The following is a 20,957-nucleotide window of genomic DNA, read 5'->3' as shown; positions in this document are numbered from 1 at the left end:
GTAAATTCTAAACTTCCTCTACTGCCTCTTCCCGAAATTAACGGTCCTATTTGTATTCGAAGTTATTTTTACTCCTAGTTTCAGTAAAAGCGTAGTCGTGAAAGCTTGAGTTGATTTTGAGTTTAACGTCCCGTTCAGCAGCGAGGCTATCTGAGACGTGGACCTACTGATTAACGTGGAATCCGAACCACATGAGCTCCCGCCAGGAATTGAACCCGGGTCTCCTACGCCAAAGGCATGTACGCTAACCGCTTAGCCACGAAGGTGCTTGGTCGTGAAAGCATGCATTGTATTGCGTTGTTAGTTTCGTCAGTTATTTTTTAAATTTAGTGCAATTACTGGTGCTAGTGTCAGTTCGGGATATGTGGACGTGCTTGCGGTCCTGTGATTAATATTTATTTCTTAATAACGATTATTTCTATTTCGCCTTTGTGTTTAGAACAAATGCCCTTTTTTTAACGAGTAATGATGAAGTTTTAAAACTTAGTGACGTGCTCTAAAATTAGTCGATTGAGGGGATATTACCTACATGGCATAATTTTGGTCCGACATCTGCATTTGAAGATGTTGGGTAAGTGCATAAATTATTCATTAATTTCTAGTTTGTATCTGCACGGTTTATATTGCATTTTATTTATCGTAGTTGGTATTTGATCACGAAGAAACTGATATAATATATTGTTTCGTTTGATTCAGAAAACTACGTGTATTATAGAATATGTAAGTTGTATATATTTGCTACCTCATTATCTACGGATGCGGGTGAGGATAGAGATGTTGCGGATGCGGATAGAGATGCTGCGGATGCGGTACGGATGCGGATGCGATATTTTGTATCCGCGCAGACCTCTAATCATTACTATTTAATCACCATTTGAACAGCTCTTTCCAGGTTACCTATATGGTTGGCACATGCATTTGGTGCAAGTTCAATTCCCGGTGGAAGTACGTGTGATTTGTATCCCATATTAGCCCAAATTTCATATAGCCTCTGTGGTGAAAGGGTCGCTAAACTCCAATGCAACCAATAATAGGAATACTAAAGTTCAGCAATAGGATCACCAGCCACTATTTGTTCATTATAACGGAGGTTTTCTTTACTATTATTATTATGTGTTCTAAAATTTCAATTTGAACATTCTGTTATATGTAATTATTTGTAATGAGTAATAGTTTTGATATATTTTTAACACTGAAAATACATCAAAGGGAGGTGCAGGTGACTGAGTAAGGACAGATATATTGTGTAGATACGTTTCCAAAGTTTATACATATATTTTTAAGTAACTTGTCTTTTCTCAAAAGGTTTCTTAGCTTTATATTAAATTTGATTGGCACTTATATTGAAAATGGAATTGTCACCTCCTTTTCCCCGTATTGCATATAGTAATTTGTGCTTTAAGTTGATAACAACATCTTAATAATCACAATGTTCATTGGAGATTGTGACATAATCATTCCACGTGACTGTGGGCGCGAGAGTGCTGTAGCTGTCACTGCATATTTAAATTATGATTTCACCAGCGTGTCGCGGATTCAAATGAATATTGTGGGAACAAGAGAAAAGAGGAGAGAACAGAGAAGTGCGGGAGGCTAGAAATATTAAACAAAGAGGCGTGACAGAACAAAATCTGGTCTCTAGAGCGCGGCAGAGACTCGCCAAACGGGCTCTAACAAGTAATCGAGCAACTTTAGGGAATTGGGTACTTCATTCAAAACAAATTCGGATCTGGATCTGGTACTACTGGCGAGCAGGTGGCGGCATAGCGAGTAGCGCACTGAAACTGTCGTTGAGTGAATGCTAACTGCAGTGGTGTGAAATTTCATTTTATATTTATATATCCTACAGTTTTAATTTCACGAACTGTAAATAACCATCGTTTCAGAAAGTAAAGTAATAATGTTTTGTTTTATATTTTGGATGTTGAATAATCTGTAGAAATGAAGCGTCAAGATGAGTTGCTCTCCCACTGCTCGGACTATCGTCTGCAATGAGATCTTCGATGAAAACAGTGTTCCATCAGAAGAGGGTGAGTGCAATTTTTGTTTACTTATTTCGAATAGAGCTTCTGTTGTATGTAAATATTTCAATCAATACATCAAAACAAGCATACGTTGTGAAATGGATAGATTCATATGTACCAAATATGCACATTCAGATTTAGGTAATTGGGAAACGAATTCGGCTTTGTGTGGGAGAAGCGGAATTTTTGAAACGTTGTTGACGTTTACTTGCATCAAGCGTTAGGTCCAGTACGTCATTAGCAAGCTTCAAATATAATGAGCAGCCGGACATTTTTCAATTATTATTTCTTCTTTTGTGATTGGTTTAATCTCTCTTGAAATATGTCTATTCGAAATAAACACAATTAATTACGTAAAATCTGCGTGTTTGTATGATGACGGAATGTAAATTCCTTTCTGTTTCAAAACGATCGTTCGTTCTGAGCCCATGTAAGTTTGTGATATTGATGCATTTTCTCAGGATTGTATTGTTTTTCCCATTTCACCATTTGCTCCAATATCATTAATTTCATTTTCATGTTAGCGTAGATTTAAAGTCGTGTTATTCTTTCCACTCTAGTTTTGCATTTCCAGATTGTTGGCAAAATGACTTATTTTTATTATGTAATAGTACCTACCCTTTATTTAGTAATTTTTCAGTCATTAAAATCGACTTGCAGTTGAATATTTCGTTCGAGAAGTGATTAAAACCCTTCGATTTTTGAAACAAAATATGCTCTCTTGCGCTGTTCACTTTGTGGCTCGTAATGTATTGTAGAGAGTGCCCCAAAAGAAATGCAACCCAAACTTTGATGAAGTGTATTTTTTAAAGTAAAAATGATAAGAGACATGATTTTTGTGACAAAAGTTAGTGTTGTCTATGGAGATAATTATTTTGAGAATAAAACCAATTAGAAACATCAAAACGTTAAATTTTAGTAATTGTTTAAATGACCAGAAGTGTAATTTAAAAATTTGCAAATTGCTTATAATCAATTGCGATTGCGAGGAACAGAAAAAAAATAATCGCGGTAATTCTTAATGTAAATGTTTAGTACGCATCAATATTCATCGGATAGGACAAAAACTGCATGTTGTTTTGCAGCGTTGACAGTTGTAAATGCTTTTATCTTTTACGTATTCAGAAAAAACACGTTTTTTAAAAAAAATATAATAGCGCATGCTGGCAACAATGTTCCAGCAAAAAGAAAAGAAAAAAAAACTACCGCAGGTGTAACTCATCCTCACACGTGTTGGGTAGTGTGATTTTTGATGTACTGAAATTATATTTAAAGATGACACCCGAGAGATTTCTCTTGTATTTTTTTTTCTTGAGAGACCTACAATACCCAGTGCTTTCCCTGCGCAACGAAATGTTTACGACACCGGAACATAAATGATAAATTATGACACGTTAATCTGCATAAAATTATGATAAATGAAACAAATTCTTGCACCAAATTGTAATTTGATGAAATTTAAGTTGTTTTTCTTGGAGTTTAACGATTATTCCTTATAGGCTGAAGGAGACGTATGATCAAAGAAAGAAGATGACATATACAGGGGTGCCCACAAGGGGGGGCTGTGACGCAAAGTGCGTCATTGAAATATTGGGGGGAGGGTAAAAATCTGTATAAATATGTTTCAGGGAGTGTAAAAATTAATCGAAAAGAAGATCTTTTTCATGGATGAACACTTACGGGTAGACAATTGGGGGATGCGTCATGGACATAAGGGGGGTGGGCACCACTGACATATACATATATCTTTCTATCTTTAATGAGTCTAAACATTTATTTACATATATATATATATATATATATATATATATATATATATATATATATATATATATATATATATATATATATATATATATATATATATATATATATTACTCCCACCGTGAATCAAACCCGAGATCACGTGTACCAAAAATAAATGCATTGAGCGGTAGGCCAGCGGGGAGAGCTTGTTGTTTGCTTATGATAGGGCTGCCAACTTACTTTTGATATTGTGTGAAATAACATTTGAATTAGGGGAAGGGGAGGCACGGCAGCTCAACGGTAGAGCACTCATCTCTAGGGCGAAGTGTCCTGTGTTTGGTCCTAGGCTGTATATAGGCGGCGCCACATCGGGTGCAGCTGCACCGACATTAACTTCGATTTTCAGATTTCCTACAATAATCCTTTCTATTTTGTATATTTCTTGTTTCCTATGTTTGTATATATTTGAGTGACTTCTTAAGTCTCTCATAAGTTACTTGCTATCATACATTTTTTTTTTGTTTTTTTTTTAAAGTAAAACTTAGGAATTATTTTTGAGATCTTAAGGCTCAATAGTGCAGAGCATTTTGTCAACAATGTTAGGGTGTTTTGTCCCATCCTAGCCTGCACCCACATTACCAAAATCCTGGCTCCGCATATGAGGCTGTATGAGTTTGTAATGGAAAATATTGTGTCTGTGGATTTTCTCGAGGTTCTCTCGTTCCTTCTCTCATTCTCATTGTGCCAATTCTTTCATTAATAATCCTTCTCATCTAGCCTAAGGCTTAATTGTGGGACTAAAGATTTTATTTTTTAGATTTGCTTAGTTTGTGTTTTTGACTCTTGAAATTAATATAAATTTCTAGTTTTAGGTCTCACAATTTGTCCTGTAGGGTAAATGAGATGTATATTCAATAAATGTGCATGATTATGAACATATTGGCAGAATGAGAATGTAGGAGGAAAAAGGGAGAACCCCGTAAAATCTATAGACACGATATTGTGCATTACAAACTCGCGTGGCCGGTGATCACGGACCCCTCGCATTAAACGTAAGCGTTCCTCTACTAAACCCTCGTGCCCTTAGCTTATCTTTTGGTGGAATGAAAACTGAAAGAAAATTACGTATTTCTAAAAGTCATCGTTATAACAACTGAAGCTTTTTTTTACGTGACTACAGGAAATACACAAAAACGTAAGAACTTACGTAAATTTTGTGATATATTGTGCATTATTATTGCACAGTTTTCTGCTGATAAAAAATTCTATTACTATCATAGTTTTCACTTTGTCCGTAGCTTCATCTTACCACATTCATATTTCTTTTCTGTTTATTGTTTGGAACAGATAAAAATGAAAATGTAAAAGTGATTTCACTACAATAGCTTTTCGTTTCTAACATATATTTTTTCAAAAACAGGAATTGTAGGGGTTATTAAGAGCTTAAATTTGAACATTGAATGTAGCTCAGTTCCGCTTGTGTGCGACATTATAAGTAATACATCATATATTCTTTTCTCTGTATATTGTTCAAAGCTGGAATAAATCCGATTTGAAACACTTGGTCGAAGTCCATATTACGGAAGAAATTTTTAAATTCGGGGTAAAGTTATTTGTACTTAACTGAAACATTATCTCTTTTAACGCAGTACGATTAGTATTCTTCGGTATCATTTAAGAAAGAAAGAAAAAAAAAAAACATTCCATTAGCTTATATTAAGTTAATATATATTTTGGAGCAAAGTCTATAAAACACTTTTAGCCTTAAAAGTTCATGTTTGTGCTTGAAGAGGTAGAAACAGAAAGAAATAGTAACCCTTTCAAAACTGTGTCTATACGAATCGCATCTAAGAATTAAAAGACGGCGTTTCTTAGCGTATGTACTATTTTCTTTAGCTCTGCTTCGTCTACACAGTTAGTAATGGAATAGAATGTTGGAGTGGCAGGAGTCTTCCCACAAGAGTTGTTCGAGCGTATGAGTTATATTACGTACTAGAAATATCTATATACAAAGAAACCTTTTGACCCATTGTCCATGAAGGCAGAACGAATTAAATACAATTTTTAGAAAGAGTATTACATTAACATTCACAACGCATAGAAAGAAAACAAGCTTTTTTTCCAGAGGACCTTTAGATTCTTCCAATTATTTTGTAATTGAATTCAGCGAGACTTATTTTGCGATGCTTATAATTTTCGTTTTCCTACATCGACATTTTCATAGTAGAGAATAATGCACCTTTTGATGTGATAAAATTATTTTCAGCATTGCTAGAGTAATCAGAGTAAAAGCATCTGGTGCGGCGCAAGGGTTATTTTGTCACGTTTTTGAGGCATACCTTTTTGTTTTAACATACAATATCACACTATCTGAGTGGTAGCTATGCTAGTGTTGCAGACCCATGACAAACATCGTAGGTATCACTGCATTGGAGCTGTAATTTACTCTTCCAATTAAATAAGAGTATAATATAAAGGAAACGAATGATTGACTGACATTGTTCTATACAATAAATAAATATTAATTCTATTTTTCTCATCCAACACAATAAATAAATAAATATTTGATGGGGCTCTAAAGTATCTAATGATGATGGGGCTTCTTGAATTAGTATTTCAACTATCGATTCTCTGATAAATTATATGTGGTTTAGATCGAATGTTAAACTATATTCCTTTCTTATATGACCCGGGCGCTGAAAAGAGTCCTTAAAACCTAAACAAACATATTTTATTTACTCACTTTCTGCTCTTAGTGAAATGGATACATTTTTTACCTATGATTTCGGTATAGTAATGAGTACAAAAGTCAAGATGTATCCATTCGGTGAATATGTAAAATATGTTCGGTTGAAACGTACAACATATTAGTGAATCAAATGATGCATTTTGAATACTGTAAATAAAGAGAGATACAATAGAATTATATGTTTATAATTATGAACAGCATGTTGTTGCATGTATATCCATCCTTAACTAGAGAAGTCATTCATGACTTTTTTTTTTTAAGTAAAAAGAAAAAGGAAAGAAATCTTATTGTGTGCATACTAACGTCACAAAAGTCGCAAATGAGCTTTGTGTGGAGATTTTTTGTGTACAGTTTCATTAGTTTTCTTGTGATTCGTAGCCACACTAGTCTTTACACTTACTGTTTTGTGCTTTGTGTTGCTATTTTCTTAATATTTCTACTTGTTGGTGCTATTCCCGTAAAATGTCTGTACCTTCTCCATTTGTTCCACATATTATAGGTATTTGAAATAATTTTTCAAAAGTCAGAAAGCGGCACTGATGACAATGACATAAAACGTTTAGTTAACATGTCACTTGTACCCTATAGCATAGATAATACGTGTAAATGATTATGAAATAAAATAAAAATAGGAGGATGAGGGGAATACTGAGAAAGTCATGAGCACGATGTTTCCATACAAACTCTCATGATCTGGGGTCTAATGAAGAACTTTTCTTTCCTCATGTAAACACTTTACAACTGAGAGGCCGTAGAATTCAGTCATCCTGCGTGCCGGGAGATATTTTAGTTTTCAGCAACAATATTCGTATATTGTTTGTATGTGTTTCTTTGGTTGGGTGACAGGATTAAATTCCCTTTGACCATTGGGGCTATAGGAGATAAAATTTATGTGAACAAGAAATTAGAATAACAGGGACACCCGGAGACCTAGTGCGAACGTCATATATTTTAATTTAATATATAAAGATTTTGAAGTTAACTTGTTTTCACATGTGTATATTATCTCAAGTAGAAAAAGGAGATACGAATATTCGCGATACAATGTACACCTAGTCTTACCATAAATACTGTCCCAACTTTCGAGGTTGGCTGTACTTCCTTCCGTCCGTACAGGCGAGTGACCTCAAGTGCTGCTTATTGCTGGATGAGCTCAAGAAGTGTCAAGATGTCAGTTGTAAGTGTTCAAGATGGAATGGGGCAAATATGAAAATCGTGTTGGCGTGATATGGTTGCACAGGTAACATATCACTAGGGAATATTTTCAAAACCCTCCAGAAGCTGCAAATTACCGCACTATCTAGCGCTCTATTGAGACTGGAACTGTGAAAGATATCCCGCGGCAAGGAAGATCACGCACAGTACGAAGACCGGAACTTGTGAAAGCAGTGGTGGCTCATGTCCAACGAAATCCAGTTAGGAAACAGTCTGTTATGGCTCGTGAGCTTAAAAAAAAAAAAAAAAAAAAAGTAAATTTCTTGCACGTTAAGCAGTAACTTGGGACTACATGCTTACAATCTACGCAAAGGACCATCTGACAAATGTACTGAAGCGTCAGAGGCTTCTAAAAGCAAAGCATATTTATGTGCTATTCAGCAAATTGGTACCGTGGAATTATTTTCACTGATGAAAAGATTTTCAATGTTGAGGAGACTTTCGATGCCAAAAATGACAGGATATATACCACATCCTCTAGAGAAGCTAGTAAAAAGGCTCCCCAAGGATCCAGGGGGGTCAGTATCCCGCCTCAGTCATGATGTGGTGAAGTGTGATCTACGAGGGCACAACGGACCTCCATTTATCTGAAAAGGGATCAAAATGACAGCCAAAGTGTACCAGGAGGCAGTGCTTGAGAGACTAGTCAAGAATCTCACCAACACCCTCTTCCATGGACAGATCTAAAGCTTCCACCAGGATTCAGCCCAAACACACAATGGCTGGAGGTAAATGTTCCAGACTTCATTTCTACTTCAGATTGGCCTTCCGCAAGTCCGGACCTAAACCCATTGGATTACAAATTGTGGTCAGCTTCAGGAGATGGCTTGCAAGAAGAGACATCCCAATATTGAAGATTTAAAGCCATCTCTTCGGAAGACAGCTGCAGATTTTCCAGTTGATGTGTTGCGTAATGCAATTGATGAGTGGCCACAATGAGTTAAGAAGGTGTGCATGTTAATGGAGGCCATTTTGAATAATTATTTGTAATTTTGGTTCATAATGCATCAGTGTAACTCATGTTATTAGGATATTAAAATATCTCTAACCATTTTGTCAAGGTAATTAAAGTTTGGGACGGTATTTATGGTAAGACTAAGTAGTTTGTTTAATTTTGGTTTGGAGATTACCTGTCTATTTCAGCATCTAGGTTTATGTGGAATGCGGAGATTGGGACCGGTTTTCCTGATTACGTAATTTGATGTTGCAACTTATCACTGAGTTTTGTTACTGAAGTTTATTGTATTTTTTCTACAAAAGTAAACCTTGGTAACATGTGCGATTTAACGCCTTCTGCGTGTTTAACGGTTATTCTGAATTGATTCTGTTCGAGTATCACCATATAAGTGAATAGTTCTTAACTACGAAGTTGTCAGCACTTCGTAATTCTGAATGTCTTCATGTATTCATATGGACTGTAGTAAGTGCAGGTTTAGATTTATCGTTGTAGACTTACTGTTAAGCGTATTGCCATTAAGAAGAGCCTGTAAAAAAATGTTGAACGTTGATAAGACAAAGTAATGAAGCCAATTCTGTCCTTTTAGGGAATGAGAATGGGTGCGATCTTTTCAAAATGATGGGACGAGAAACGGAACACGTTATTATTATATAGGTAAGATGAAAAGGAACTTGGTTGGAACAAAATTCCTTTTTAAAAAGAACTGATCGAACACTGTTAATCGAAGTTTCTTGTACTCAACAGAATATGCATTTTAGTACATCAAACGTTATTTGACATTTTAGTGTATCCCATTCTATCGTATTTTTGCTTGTGATGTGCGAATAATACACTCAAATACATTGTACATTTAAAACGTGATTTACAAAAACACGTGGTGTGTTGAACCCACTGTTACCAAAGGCTCTGGAACAATAGAGACAGTGACTGTGGCGGCAAACTTAGAACATTTAACAAGTAATGATTCTAACAAGTAAGAATAAGTAACAAGTAATAATAAAAGATGATATATAACGTATGATTTTCGAAAGAAACAATTAATAGCACTTCAAATATTTGACAAAAGATTCAACATTCAAGTAAAGTACTAGCAACAGCATAGTCAATGAACTTGGTTGTCTAGAAACAGCGTGAAACAATATTACAGTGATTGACAAACAACCCTCTCCTCGTTTTGTGTAAGCACTTGCAGCTATCTGTTACACACCTGCTCTCTTTAACCACACAATAATTGGGGGAGATGTGTAGTGTGTGAAGAGTTGTACAGTCATGTGCGCAACCGACGAGAGATCAGAACCTGTAATAAAGGGACCGCAATTGAGTCCAGAACTCATTGGCGTACCGTTGGTTAGTAGAAGACTCATAGACAAAAGCAGTCACGGAATCCAATGAAACTCCATATCATGACAACCGGTGTTGGACCAGTGTGGTGATGCAGAATAAAGGCTCCGTTCAACGTATTGTCCTGGCATACCAGCCATGGATACACCCATCATGACGGTGCAGACAGAAAGCAGCATTGGTTCGAGAAGAGGACGTCGTGTCATTTGGCTCTTCATACGCAACGTTTCAGGTACCATTTAAGCTGCATACGTATGCTGTGCAGTTAAAAGAAGCTACAGAAATGGGCGTGATGCAAAGATTCTTCATTCCTCCAGATGATTTTGAACTGTTTCTAGGGCATTGGTCGCTGCGCAGCGACCTTGAATTCGTGCGCCAGTATGACTATCCGACACTATATATAACAATACTCGCAAGAAGTTTACCCTTTCCGTCCGTGGTATACTGGGGTTATCGATTACGTATTCGCAATATTGTGGCTATTTCCGTCAAATACGGGCTCAATGCCACAAAAGGATAAGCTGCAGTCACGATATGCTATAATTCTTTCGCAATCAAAAGCGGAAATCTACTGGAATTGCTGAGCATTCATCGACGAGTCATTGTTCGACCGCCCAGACACACTAACGTCACACCAACACTCGCCTCTATGAACTGTGGTTCTCTGTTGTCTGTTCCGGCTTACCTCTAAACCGAGATAAATAAAATTGTTCGTATTCTTCCGCTATTGATGTGATGTGAGTGAGTTCAAAGTCCCTTGCAGCAGCGAGGCTATATGAGACGTGGTTCTACAGCTTAAGGGGAATGCGAAACACATGAGCTTCCGCCAGATCTTCTGCACGGGGAGGAGCAAGTTGTACAGTGCATTTTGACAATATAGTGTTGTACGGAATACTTGCAGCAGGGAAAAAAATCTTTGAATTTTGTTAGTAAGCTGAACGTATTAAACAGATTCAGCACAAGCTACTTTTCATCACTTCGTAATGGCTGCGCTTCTATCGAATACCGTATTATTAGATGTTTATGTTATATTTTGAACACTTATAATAATGTCGTAGTTTTATACGTATACCTGTTTCATAATAGAAATATTGATTGAAAGTGTTAAATATTTTGCGGAGGAGTACAAGCGTCGGTAGGCCAGCAGCAAATCAGCGTGATTCAGTTGCACTTTTTTTTTTTTTTTTTTACTGGTTTACAATATAATAAATGGAGGAAAGTAACTAATTTCTTAAAAACTTCGTTTTGTTTTCTGCAGTAGTTTCTATAAATATCAAGTAGATTTTACCATATACAGTAAACACGAGTCTTAGTGTGAATCGGGACTGCTTATATTCGATGATTTTGAAAGTGTTGTGCATTCTGTGCTTACAAAGGAAAATTACACAACTGAAATTGTCATCTGCAGGGCCGGATCTATAATCCTGCGAACTACGCATTCGCAGGAGGCGCCTATTGAAGCGGGCGCCAAAGTGGAAAATGAATTTTGTGTTTTAAATGTGAATATTTATTAGAGAAAATTTTATGATGAGAAATGTTCTAAATAGCTTCAAATAAATATTGTACAGACTGAAATACAGGTAAAATACATCAAAAGGACAATATAGTCGAATCTTTGTGTGGTTGGCTGTAAACATCCCTTTACACTTGAAATAGACTCGTACATCAATTGGTGCCAATGTCACACTCACAAGTGACTAGTTTCACGAAAATTTCCCGCTGTGCAGGGAGATTTCAGAAAGATTTTTAAAGAGGGTACAATGGAGATTTTACAAATATGAAATAAAATGTAGGGAAATTTAGCTTTTTAATAGATGTTATATTAACCACTAGGCAGTACGACTAAAGACAGCGCCACTCTTTTCACAATCCCATCATATGCACAAAATACAAATATGACAGACTCTTCATTCCTCTCCCAACAACCCTTCCGAGACCTTGCTAGAGAATATCATTCCTAAATATGTATTTGAAATGGGAGTGGAGCAACAAACAAAAAGTCAGCTGCACGTTTTGGTTATAGATTGGGTGGCATTATCACAATATAGAAAGAAATGTCTTCAGGCGTGCTCCGCCTTGTCATAAACACTGTCCTCACATAGTGCTTCAGTTCAATAACCACAATTAAGGGTTGAGATAGGTAAGCGTAAATGAAATGCACATATCTAAGTTGAAGCGACTAGACTTTTGATGTCTTTGGTCCAGGGAGGGGGGCGAATACTAAGAAAAAACAGGCAGAACAAATTGAATTTTTGATCATTTCTGAGGGAAATTTTGACTTAAGTTCCCAATATCAGTTACTCACAATCGCTGCCCACAGCATATTGCTTACTTTGTTAATGTATATTAGTCCATTTGTCTTTCGTCTACATTTTCTATCCTGAGTCGTTTCTTTCTTTTTGTATTTATTTATAATAATGTGTTTTCACTTTTCAATAGTACTTTGCTTTTCATGCAATAATAATGGCCAGCGATAAAGAATCAGGTGAGCATTTTATCGAAAAAAAAAAAAAAAAGATGGGAGGCAAGCAAAGATTCTAAAAAAAAAGTTTCTTTCGACTGCCGGACAAAATTTCGAAGGTGATAATCATACAAAGGTTGAGGCAGAGGAGTTGTCAAAACCAGTTACTGTTAACGAAGGAAAATTCCATGTGAAATCAACCAATGAAATGGAAAAATCTGACCTGACGATCTTAGGTTTTTATAAAAATAGGTGCACAGCTTTATTACGGTGGGAGATGAAAAAATTCCAAATATCCCTCTCCTCTAAAAGTATTCCCATACAGGGTGTTCAAAAGTGAAAAAAACGGCATTTTTTCAGTTACAGTGATTATTAAAAATTGTCATAAAATGGTTAATATGTGTACTAGAGATGTGGAACAAACACCATTGGAAAGCTTAAAGATTGCTCTACAAGTTGTACTCTATTGAAAAAACCTGTAAAATAAAAAATAACACTTCAAAAATTCAAATTAAGATTTGAATTTCGCATAGAAATGTCCCTCAGAATTTATTCAAAATTGTCCAGATTGTAGTCTTATATGTGTAGTAAATCACCACAAAGTTTCATTTTGGGCACTCAATGGGATCCGATCCAAAATTCAACATAACCAAGCATTGCACGATATTAACCATGTGAATATATAGGTTCAGATCGATAACCATTTGCCTAGAGCAATTTACCTTCAGCATCAAAGGAATTTATATTCAATTTCATTTGTTTCTTAATGTATTCATTTGAATTTACACAATTATCCACTTTTCGAGTTATTTAGACAGGTATTACGTTTCCGAACAGTACTTAATACAGGTCATTATTCTTGTTAGTCATTATGGATGTTTCTAAAGGATGGGTCTTGATAAGGGCCATTTTCTGCCTATGAATGGATTGTTATGAAAGTTGATATCTGTAATATACACCATATTCCTCGTGAAAGGTCGTTTAGATTATGTGGAGATCGTTTCCATTTGTCTCTGTAGAGCATCCGGAAGTTACCCCTTACTCCAAAATTCGAAAACTCGAGGTGGATGCGTGATAAACGAATTTGCGTGGAAAGCAGCAACATGACGGAAAAATTCGCAATAATGTTTTGTTACCAGGGTTGGCAAAAACCATGGTTTTTATTAAAAAAAACAAAAAAAAACGGTTTTTTTGGTTTAAACCAGGTTTTTATGTTTTAAATGATTTGCTCTATATATTCATATCATATATGGATAGAAATAAGTTTGTTTCGCCTTGATGTTATTATGCAACAACCGGGTTATGCTGGAAGGGGTCACATAAGCTTAAAGCGGAATAAAAACCGCTTCTCGAGTTACATCCGAGAGAAATTGTCCTCCATTTGAACTCGGAACCAGGACTAATTGGCCACAAATGCGATACGTCTGCCGACTCACTCACGAAGGAATCTTGATAAAAATACGTTGTATTGATCTTTACATGCTTCTTAATATAACTGCCAAGAGTCATTTCAGAAGGACAAAAAGATAAACAGTTGCACAAGTGAAACCATTACACAGAATTAATTTCAAAGTACTACGGAGTACAGAAGAACTAATTTAGTTCAAGTTAGTTAACAACGACTTTTATTGGTCCAAATTAGTGAAATACACCGACTTAATCTGCATATCAATAAGAAAAGTGAATAAAGATACGAATTATTTGAGTCCACTTTGGCTCAGACTCATTTATACATAAATAGATACAAAAGATACTTATTTCACTAAATGCCTCTCGTGGGGTCTGTATGACCCCCCCCCCCACACACACACAAAAAGTATGGCATTTTCGATGTATTTTATCAATAGTAAACATTGAAACGCAACAATATTTAGAATTTTTCTTCGATTGCAATTACATAACAATAATAACAACTACAAAAAAATCACAAAATAAACATTTATAAACTTATTTTAAAAAGTTGCTTTTGTAGTATAATCTTTTTGAGTAATGAATGGGGAATTTAGATCTGAATATAATACGAATAATATACGGGAGTGAAACGTGATAACCCACAAATATGTGTTCATCAAGATTTTACAAACACTTACACTTTTGCGAACACTTTTTTGTTTTTTGGTTTAAACCAGTTGTTTTTTTTTTTTTTTTTTTGAAAAAACCAGCTGGTTTAAACCACCTTGGTTTAAACCAGCCAACCCTGTTTGTTACACTGATAAAAACAGATAAAATAACCAAATAGCAACACCATAGGTTTATTTGTTACATTATGAGAGCAATTTGTTTAGGAAAAATCGTGTTCGGTGAACCTGTATTTTGACATCAATATTCGTTTTCAGAGATGTATTAACAATAGAGCGGACACTCAGATCAACACCAAAACTATGTCAAACTATAGTTTGATATGTCTACTTGAAGATACTACAAACTCAGATTGTTCTGGAAATCCGCTATATATTAAAAAAAAAAAAAAAAAAAAAAAAAAAAAACTTTGCACTTTAAGACGCATGTATGATATTAACCCACAGTGAAGCAAAAATTGTCAATTGTGCAAAAAATAAAATATCAAAGGAAAATATGTGAAGACATTGGAGTTAAATATCATCCTGAAGAATGCTTAATCGTCTTCTGCATAGTCAGTCCAGTTATCATCCACCTTACTCTGGGCATCTTCAACGTAATCCTCATACGATGCAGGGTAATAGAATGCCGTTGTGTCGTGTTTGCGAAACGCAAGGTACCACAAAACTGAAGCTACATGAGTACAGAACCCTATCACCCTGGCACCGGCCTTGCACTGATAATACTATCCCAGGATATCAGCAACATCGTACTTCATCCGCCGAGTGTAGGTGCGGGAATCCGTGTGGCGAGATTGGATTTTAACACGAATGACATCATCGTCTTGCTGATTAAGAAAGAATTCATAGGCGCTTCCAGTGTTCACATCTCTCTAGTATAGCTTTTTACTTGTTTGAGCTGGTATACGCCGAGAGTTAATTCACGCAGCATCTCTTCGGACAATACAGGAAAGTTCGGGAGATTTACCGCATCCATCGAAGACCATTTCATTTCGCTCTGCTTGCTGTCCCAACCTGTGTTGTTTACCGTTGGTTGGAGTTCGTTTTCTTTCTGAAGAACAGCCCGCATCTTTCATGCAATATAGTCGGTCGTTATGGGAGGTGTCAAGTATGAGTGGACGCCGAAATGTATTGCAAAGCGCACAAACAATTCGCACATAGTCCCCAATAAATGGAATTTGGGTATTAGGCGTAATGTGTTCCAGGGCCTTCCATCTCTTCATTCTGGAATTGGCGGATTCGACAACATCTTATTTTTATCATACGAGGCTGGTTGGCTTCCAGTGTTGTATGTTGCTTCTGCGTCTTCGGAAAGAAGCACGGCATTTGACTATGGAATCTGAGGTCTTCCAGTAGGTGCAGTGACTTTATGAAACCCGGTCTAAGACGAATACATCGTCTTCTTTTAACCAGGTACACATCTCTTCAACATCGCCATGGAGCATTTTGTCCGTAATCACTGCATCGGAAGTTTTAGCCCAGTAAGGACCCAACATAGATAGCACATATTCGTCACTGCCGACGACCATCATAAGTCGCTTATGCCTGAGCGGGAAGTACAATCAACTGTGAACTGTTTGGGCAGATAATGCATTAGTTGTGAGCAGAAGAAGTCTTCTTCAGGGAAGTGTTATCGCTATTGGGCTTTTTACATAACTTCTGAATTGCTCCTGGAACAAACTCTGGATCCTCTGATCGGTGTTGAGGGTGGATCTGATACTTGATCATAGGTTGACGTTGAGGATTGGCTTGATGGTTTGTCTTTGGCGATTGATGGCTTCTTTTGAGCAGAGGATGCAAGCTAGTAGGACGTTGTACTCTGGTAGTAGTTTTAGTTGTTTTGGGTTTCTTTGGAATCTCCTTGTAACAGCAAAGGCACACAAATTCTTTCGTTCCACATCCCGCTGTATATGTTTGGTTAACATGTCTGCTTAGTGTCGTGTTCTTCAAATGCTTACTGCATTGTACACATTTCACTATCTTCGATTTTGGAGGCATTGTGCCTAACAGTATTATACCCACACACGTTGAATGTCAACGTTAAGTGCTAGTTCCACTATCCACACTTACATTCCAACACACGTTGTCTTCGAATTGGGCCTTTTGTTGACTAGTATAGTCAATTCAAAACAGAAATGAACAACGTAATTGCTATTTATATTATCCACACTATATAATTAACTTTATCACACGCTAGGCTATGTTCTTATATAGCACACTGACATTATCTGCCATTATCCCCATCTTCCTTTTGACTCCTGGTTTGGACTAAGACTAACCGATCACAACGGCACCTAACTGTGTTCAACACACTCTGTTATATACCTCACGGGCACACTTGAAGTAACATTTTTACACCACAATATTCTTAACAACAGCAACTGCCCATTTGTCGAACGTTCCCTATTTATAATACTATTGTGAGCTTATCAGAAAGAACCTCTCCCTCCTCCCAAACAGCACAAGCAGAAAATAAATATCAAAGCGGCGATGGCGTTACGCAGAAGACGCTTAGAGTAAGGTGGATGATGACTGGACCGACTATGCAGAAGACGATTAAGCATTCTTCAGGATGATAATTAACTCCGATGTCTTCACATATTTTCCTTTGATAGTTTATTTTTTGCACAATTGACAATTTTTGCTTCACTGTGGATTAATATCATACATGCGACTTAAAGTGCAGTTTTTTTTTTTTTAAATATATAACGGATTTCCAGAACAATCTGAGTTTGTAGTATGTTTAAGTAGATATATCAAACTACAATTTAACATAGTTTTGGTGTTGATCTGAGTGTCCGCTCTATTGTTAATATAACTCCGAAAACGAATATTGATGTCAAAATACAGGTTCACCGAACACGATTTTTCCTAAACAAATGGCTCTCATAATGTAACAAATAAACCTATGGTGTTACTACTTGGTTATTTTATGTGTTTTTATCAATGGAACAAAACATTATTGCGAATTTTCCCGTCATGTTGCCGCTTTCCACGCAAATTCGTTTATCACGCACCCACCTCGAGTTTTCGAATTTTGGAGTAAGGGGTAACTTCCGGATGCTCTGCAGGGACAACCGAAAATAATCTCAACATAGTCTAAACGATCTTTCACGAGGAATATGGTGTAGATTACAGATATCAACTTGCATAACAATCCATTGATAGGCAGAAAATGTCTCTTATCATGACCCATCCTTTATGTTGACTACATTGATACATGTTATTTTCATTCCTTTGTTTCAGGATTGCTATTACAGAACATATTATGAAAGGTAGGGATATATTTTCCTCCCTTTCACAATATTTGTACCAAATGTGTTATGAAACACAGTGACACTGCTCACAATCACTTCACACACTTTCAGCACAAACAATTAGTGAATAAATTATTTTTCCTATTTCAATTGTCCACTTCCACATACCTGTGACAGCAATCCTGAAACAAAGGAATGAAAATAACATGTATCAATGATGTAACCAATATAAATTTAGAAACATCCATACTGACTAACAAGAATAATGACTTGTATTGAGTACTGTTCGGAAACGTAATACCTCTCTAAATAACTCGAAAGGTGGATAATTGTGTAAATTCAAATGAATACATCAAGAAACAAATGAAATTGAATATGAATTCCTTTGATGCTGCAGGTAAATAACTCCAGGTAAATGGTTATCGATCTGAACCCAGATATTCACATGGTCAATATCGTGCAATGCTTGGTTTATGTAAAATTTGGATCGGATCCCATTGAGTGCCCAAAATGCAACTTTGTGGTGTTTTAGTACACATATGAGACTACAATCTGAAGAATTTCGAACAAATTCAGAGTGACATTTCTATGCGAAATACAAAATTCAAATCTTAATTTAAATTTTTGAAGTGTTATTTTTTATTTTATAGGTTTTTCAATATATTTTTCTAGTACAACTTGTAGAGCAATCTTTAAGCTTTCCAATGGCGTTTGTTTCACGTCTCTAGTGCACATCACTGTAACTGAAAAAATGCAATTTTTTTGACATTTTTGAACTTCCTGTATGGAGACACTTTCAGGGGGGAGAGGTAATATTTGTTTGTTTTTTATCTGCCACTGTAATAAAGCTGTACAACATTTTTTTTTTTCAAAAATCTGAGATGGTCAAGTCTGATGACTTGTTGATTTGACATGGAGTGTCCCTGAAGCATTTGCAAGTCGACAAAGTTTTGAAACAGTAAGTGTATTTTACTTGACTGCAGTAATTTAGTTGTTAAATTAAAATGAAATGGATGCAGCCTTTTCCGTTACGGATCTGAGTTAAATTTAATGTATTTCAAAATTTGTTTGAATACAATTAATTTTCACGCAGTATCTGTGTATACAACTCGAAAGGGTAACTGTAATCGAAAGGTCATTAGGATTGTAAGTAATATTTTTTTTTCAGCCACAGCAGCGTATACATATGGTCGTTGTATTATAACAGTGTCAATCATTATCAAAAGGCGCCTTGTCGGAGAACTACGCGGTCAAGGAGAAGTCTGGATTGACTGCCAGTTGTGCTGTTGTCTCTTCTGCAAACTGCATCCAACGGTTGGATCGTCCAGTATGATATGCTGGTGAAGTTGGATTTTGTATGGGTGCCACTTGTTAGTGGAAAGTATCCTCCGAATGGACGTTCGACTGACTCTACATTCCTGGAATTAACGACGTGTGCTACATTGGGGGCTTTTACTGAAAGATCCGAGGAGAGCAACTGTGGTTTCCTCACCTGTAGACGTTTCCGGACGACCACTACGATGCCTGTCGTCCATAGAACACGTCTCCTGGAATCTGCTGATGAGTTTGGCCACACCACCTCCATTGTGGGATATCACCTCCATTTCGGGGTATAGCGCATTAAATGCTGCAGCCACCACACGCGAGCTGCGATTTCCACACATCAGGATGATCTCAATACGTTCCTGGGTCATCAGTACCATTGTCCAGTCGCTGGAATCAGCAAGGATAAAACAGGCCATAATTTATCAACAGTTAGTAATATGAGAAAATGGACAGCAGCATTGCATTCCTGATCAAAAACAGTCTTAAAACATGTGCTGGACACCTACCTTCCATTTTTTAAAAAAATAAAGTGATATTCAAAATGGCGCACTTCAAGATGGCGGTCGTAGTGGCCAAGTGTGTTTTTGTGTCCCCCACTCCCACTCATCATCTATGACCAACGTGGACCTCTAGGCCAACAGACTTTTCTGTTACAGGACTGTCACCTGACGTTTGGCCCACCCTGTACATTACAATATTCACAGTTTTGTTTATACACTTCGTCAATTGTCGATTTCATTATTTTTATTTGTTTATTTATTTGTTAACAGGCACCAGACAGTCAGTCACGTATTCAGTCAACGAGCAACCAGGTAAACTTGCCGACCAAGTAAGCAGTGGAGGATCATGTCTATTAGGAATGAATCCTTCACGTGCAACATGCGTTCGTGCGTTATTCTGTTGCAAAGATCTTTATTCAGGACACGCAGTAAAAGGACCACAATCGAGTTCAGCATGACACCGACGTATTGCTGGCTAGTCAGAGACCCATAGACGCGAACGGTGCAGTTAATCATCTAATGACTTATCCTCTCTATTCCTCGTGGTATCGTAGCCAGTGGCGAAGGGTCGTAAGAGGCTCTGAGGCCCGGCCTACCCATTTACTTTCAGAAATTATAACTTATAATTAATTTATTTTCCTTACATAAAATGATTGATAGTTTTATAGGTTGAACAAAAAATTATTTTTCGATAAAGAAATCGTGGTTAGCACCACTGCTGGGAGGCTCACCGACCAGTGTCTCAGGCGACAGTAACTGCCGTCAAGCTACTCAGACAATCCCGCGAGAGAACGTGTTGGTTATAATCTGCGAAAGAGACCGGCCTCAGCCCTTATCGACTTTTGTTTCTATATAAAGCATTTCTTTTGAGACCTTCGATTTCGATTCGATATGTTAAACAAATAAAGAGCAAGACAACGTGGGGCGCCATTCCGTACTAACTTAGCTTAATTTAGCGGACTCTAACGCAACGCAAAAGCTGGAACAAGCAATTATAAAGGTGCTACGCCTATTATCGCAAACTAATGCCCCTTTATTCCGTTACGTTGACGCAAACCTGTACAAAATCAGACTTGTTGAGTTCATTAGAATTGTGTAGAGAGTGTGTGTTTTGAGATACTGAGAGTGACTTTTTTCTTACATTTGCAAAAATGAATAAGAGAAAATTCCAGTTAATGGAGATTATGAACATAATATAATTCCTATTAAAGAATCCTTTATGTCAGTGGTCTTTTAAAAATTAATGTGTTATTAAGGAACGAAGACCAACATCTGTGTTGAAAATAGAACAAACAGAGGTGT

General features: G+C 36.6%; 1 protein-coding gene across 2 annotated transcripts in view; it reads left to right on the top strand.

Moving 5' to 3' along the window:
• The first annotated feature begins 1,761 nt into the window (after positions 1 to 1,761).
• The window catches only part of Cep164 (centrosomal protein 164), a 185,226-nt gene continuing 166,030 nt past the window's right edge, over positions 1,762 to 20,957 (top strand). For both annotated transcript variants that reach the window (XM_081771615.1, XM_081771614.1), the window contains exon 1: positions 1,762 to 2,030. In XM_081771615.1, the coding sequence (XP_081627741.1) occupies positions 1,955 to 2,030 (76 nt within the window). In that variant the 5' untranslated portion in view covers positions 1,762 to 1,954. The remainder of the gene's footprint in view (positions 2,031 to 20,957) is intronic.

This window comes from Thermobia domestica, chromosome 9, assembly GCF_964235325.1.
Source record: "Thermobia domestica chromosome 9, izTheDome1.hap1.1, whole genome shotgun sequence".
NCBI lineage: Eukaryota > Metazoa > Arthropoda > Insecta > Zygentoma > Lepismatidae > Thermobia > Thermobia domestica.
Note: the sequence above shows the minus strand (reverse complement) of the source record. Positions and strands in the feature narration are given on the sequence as shown.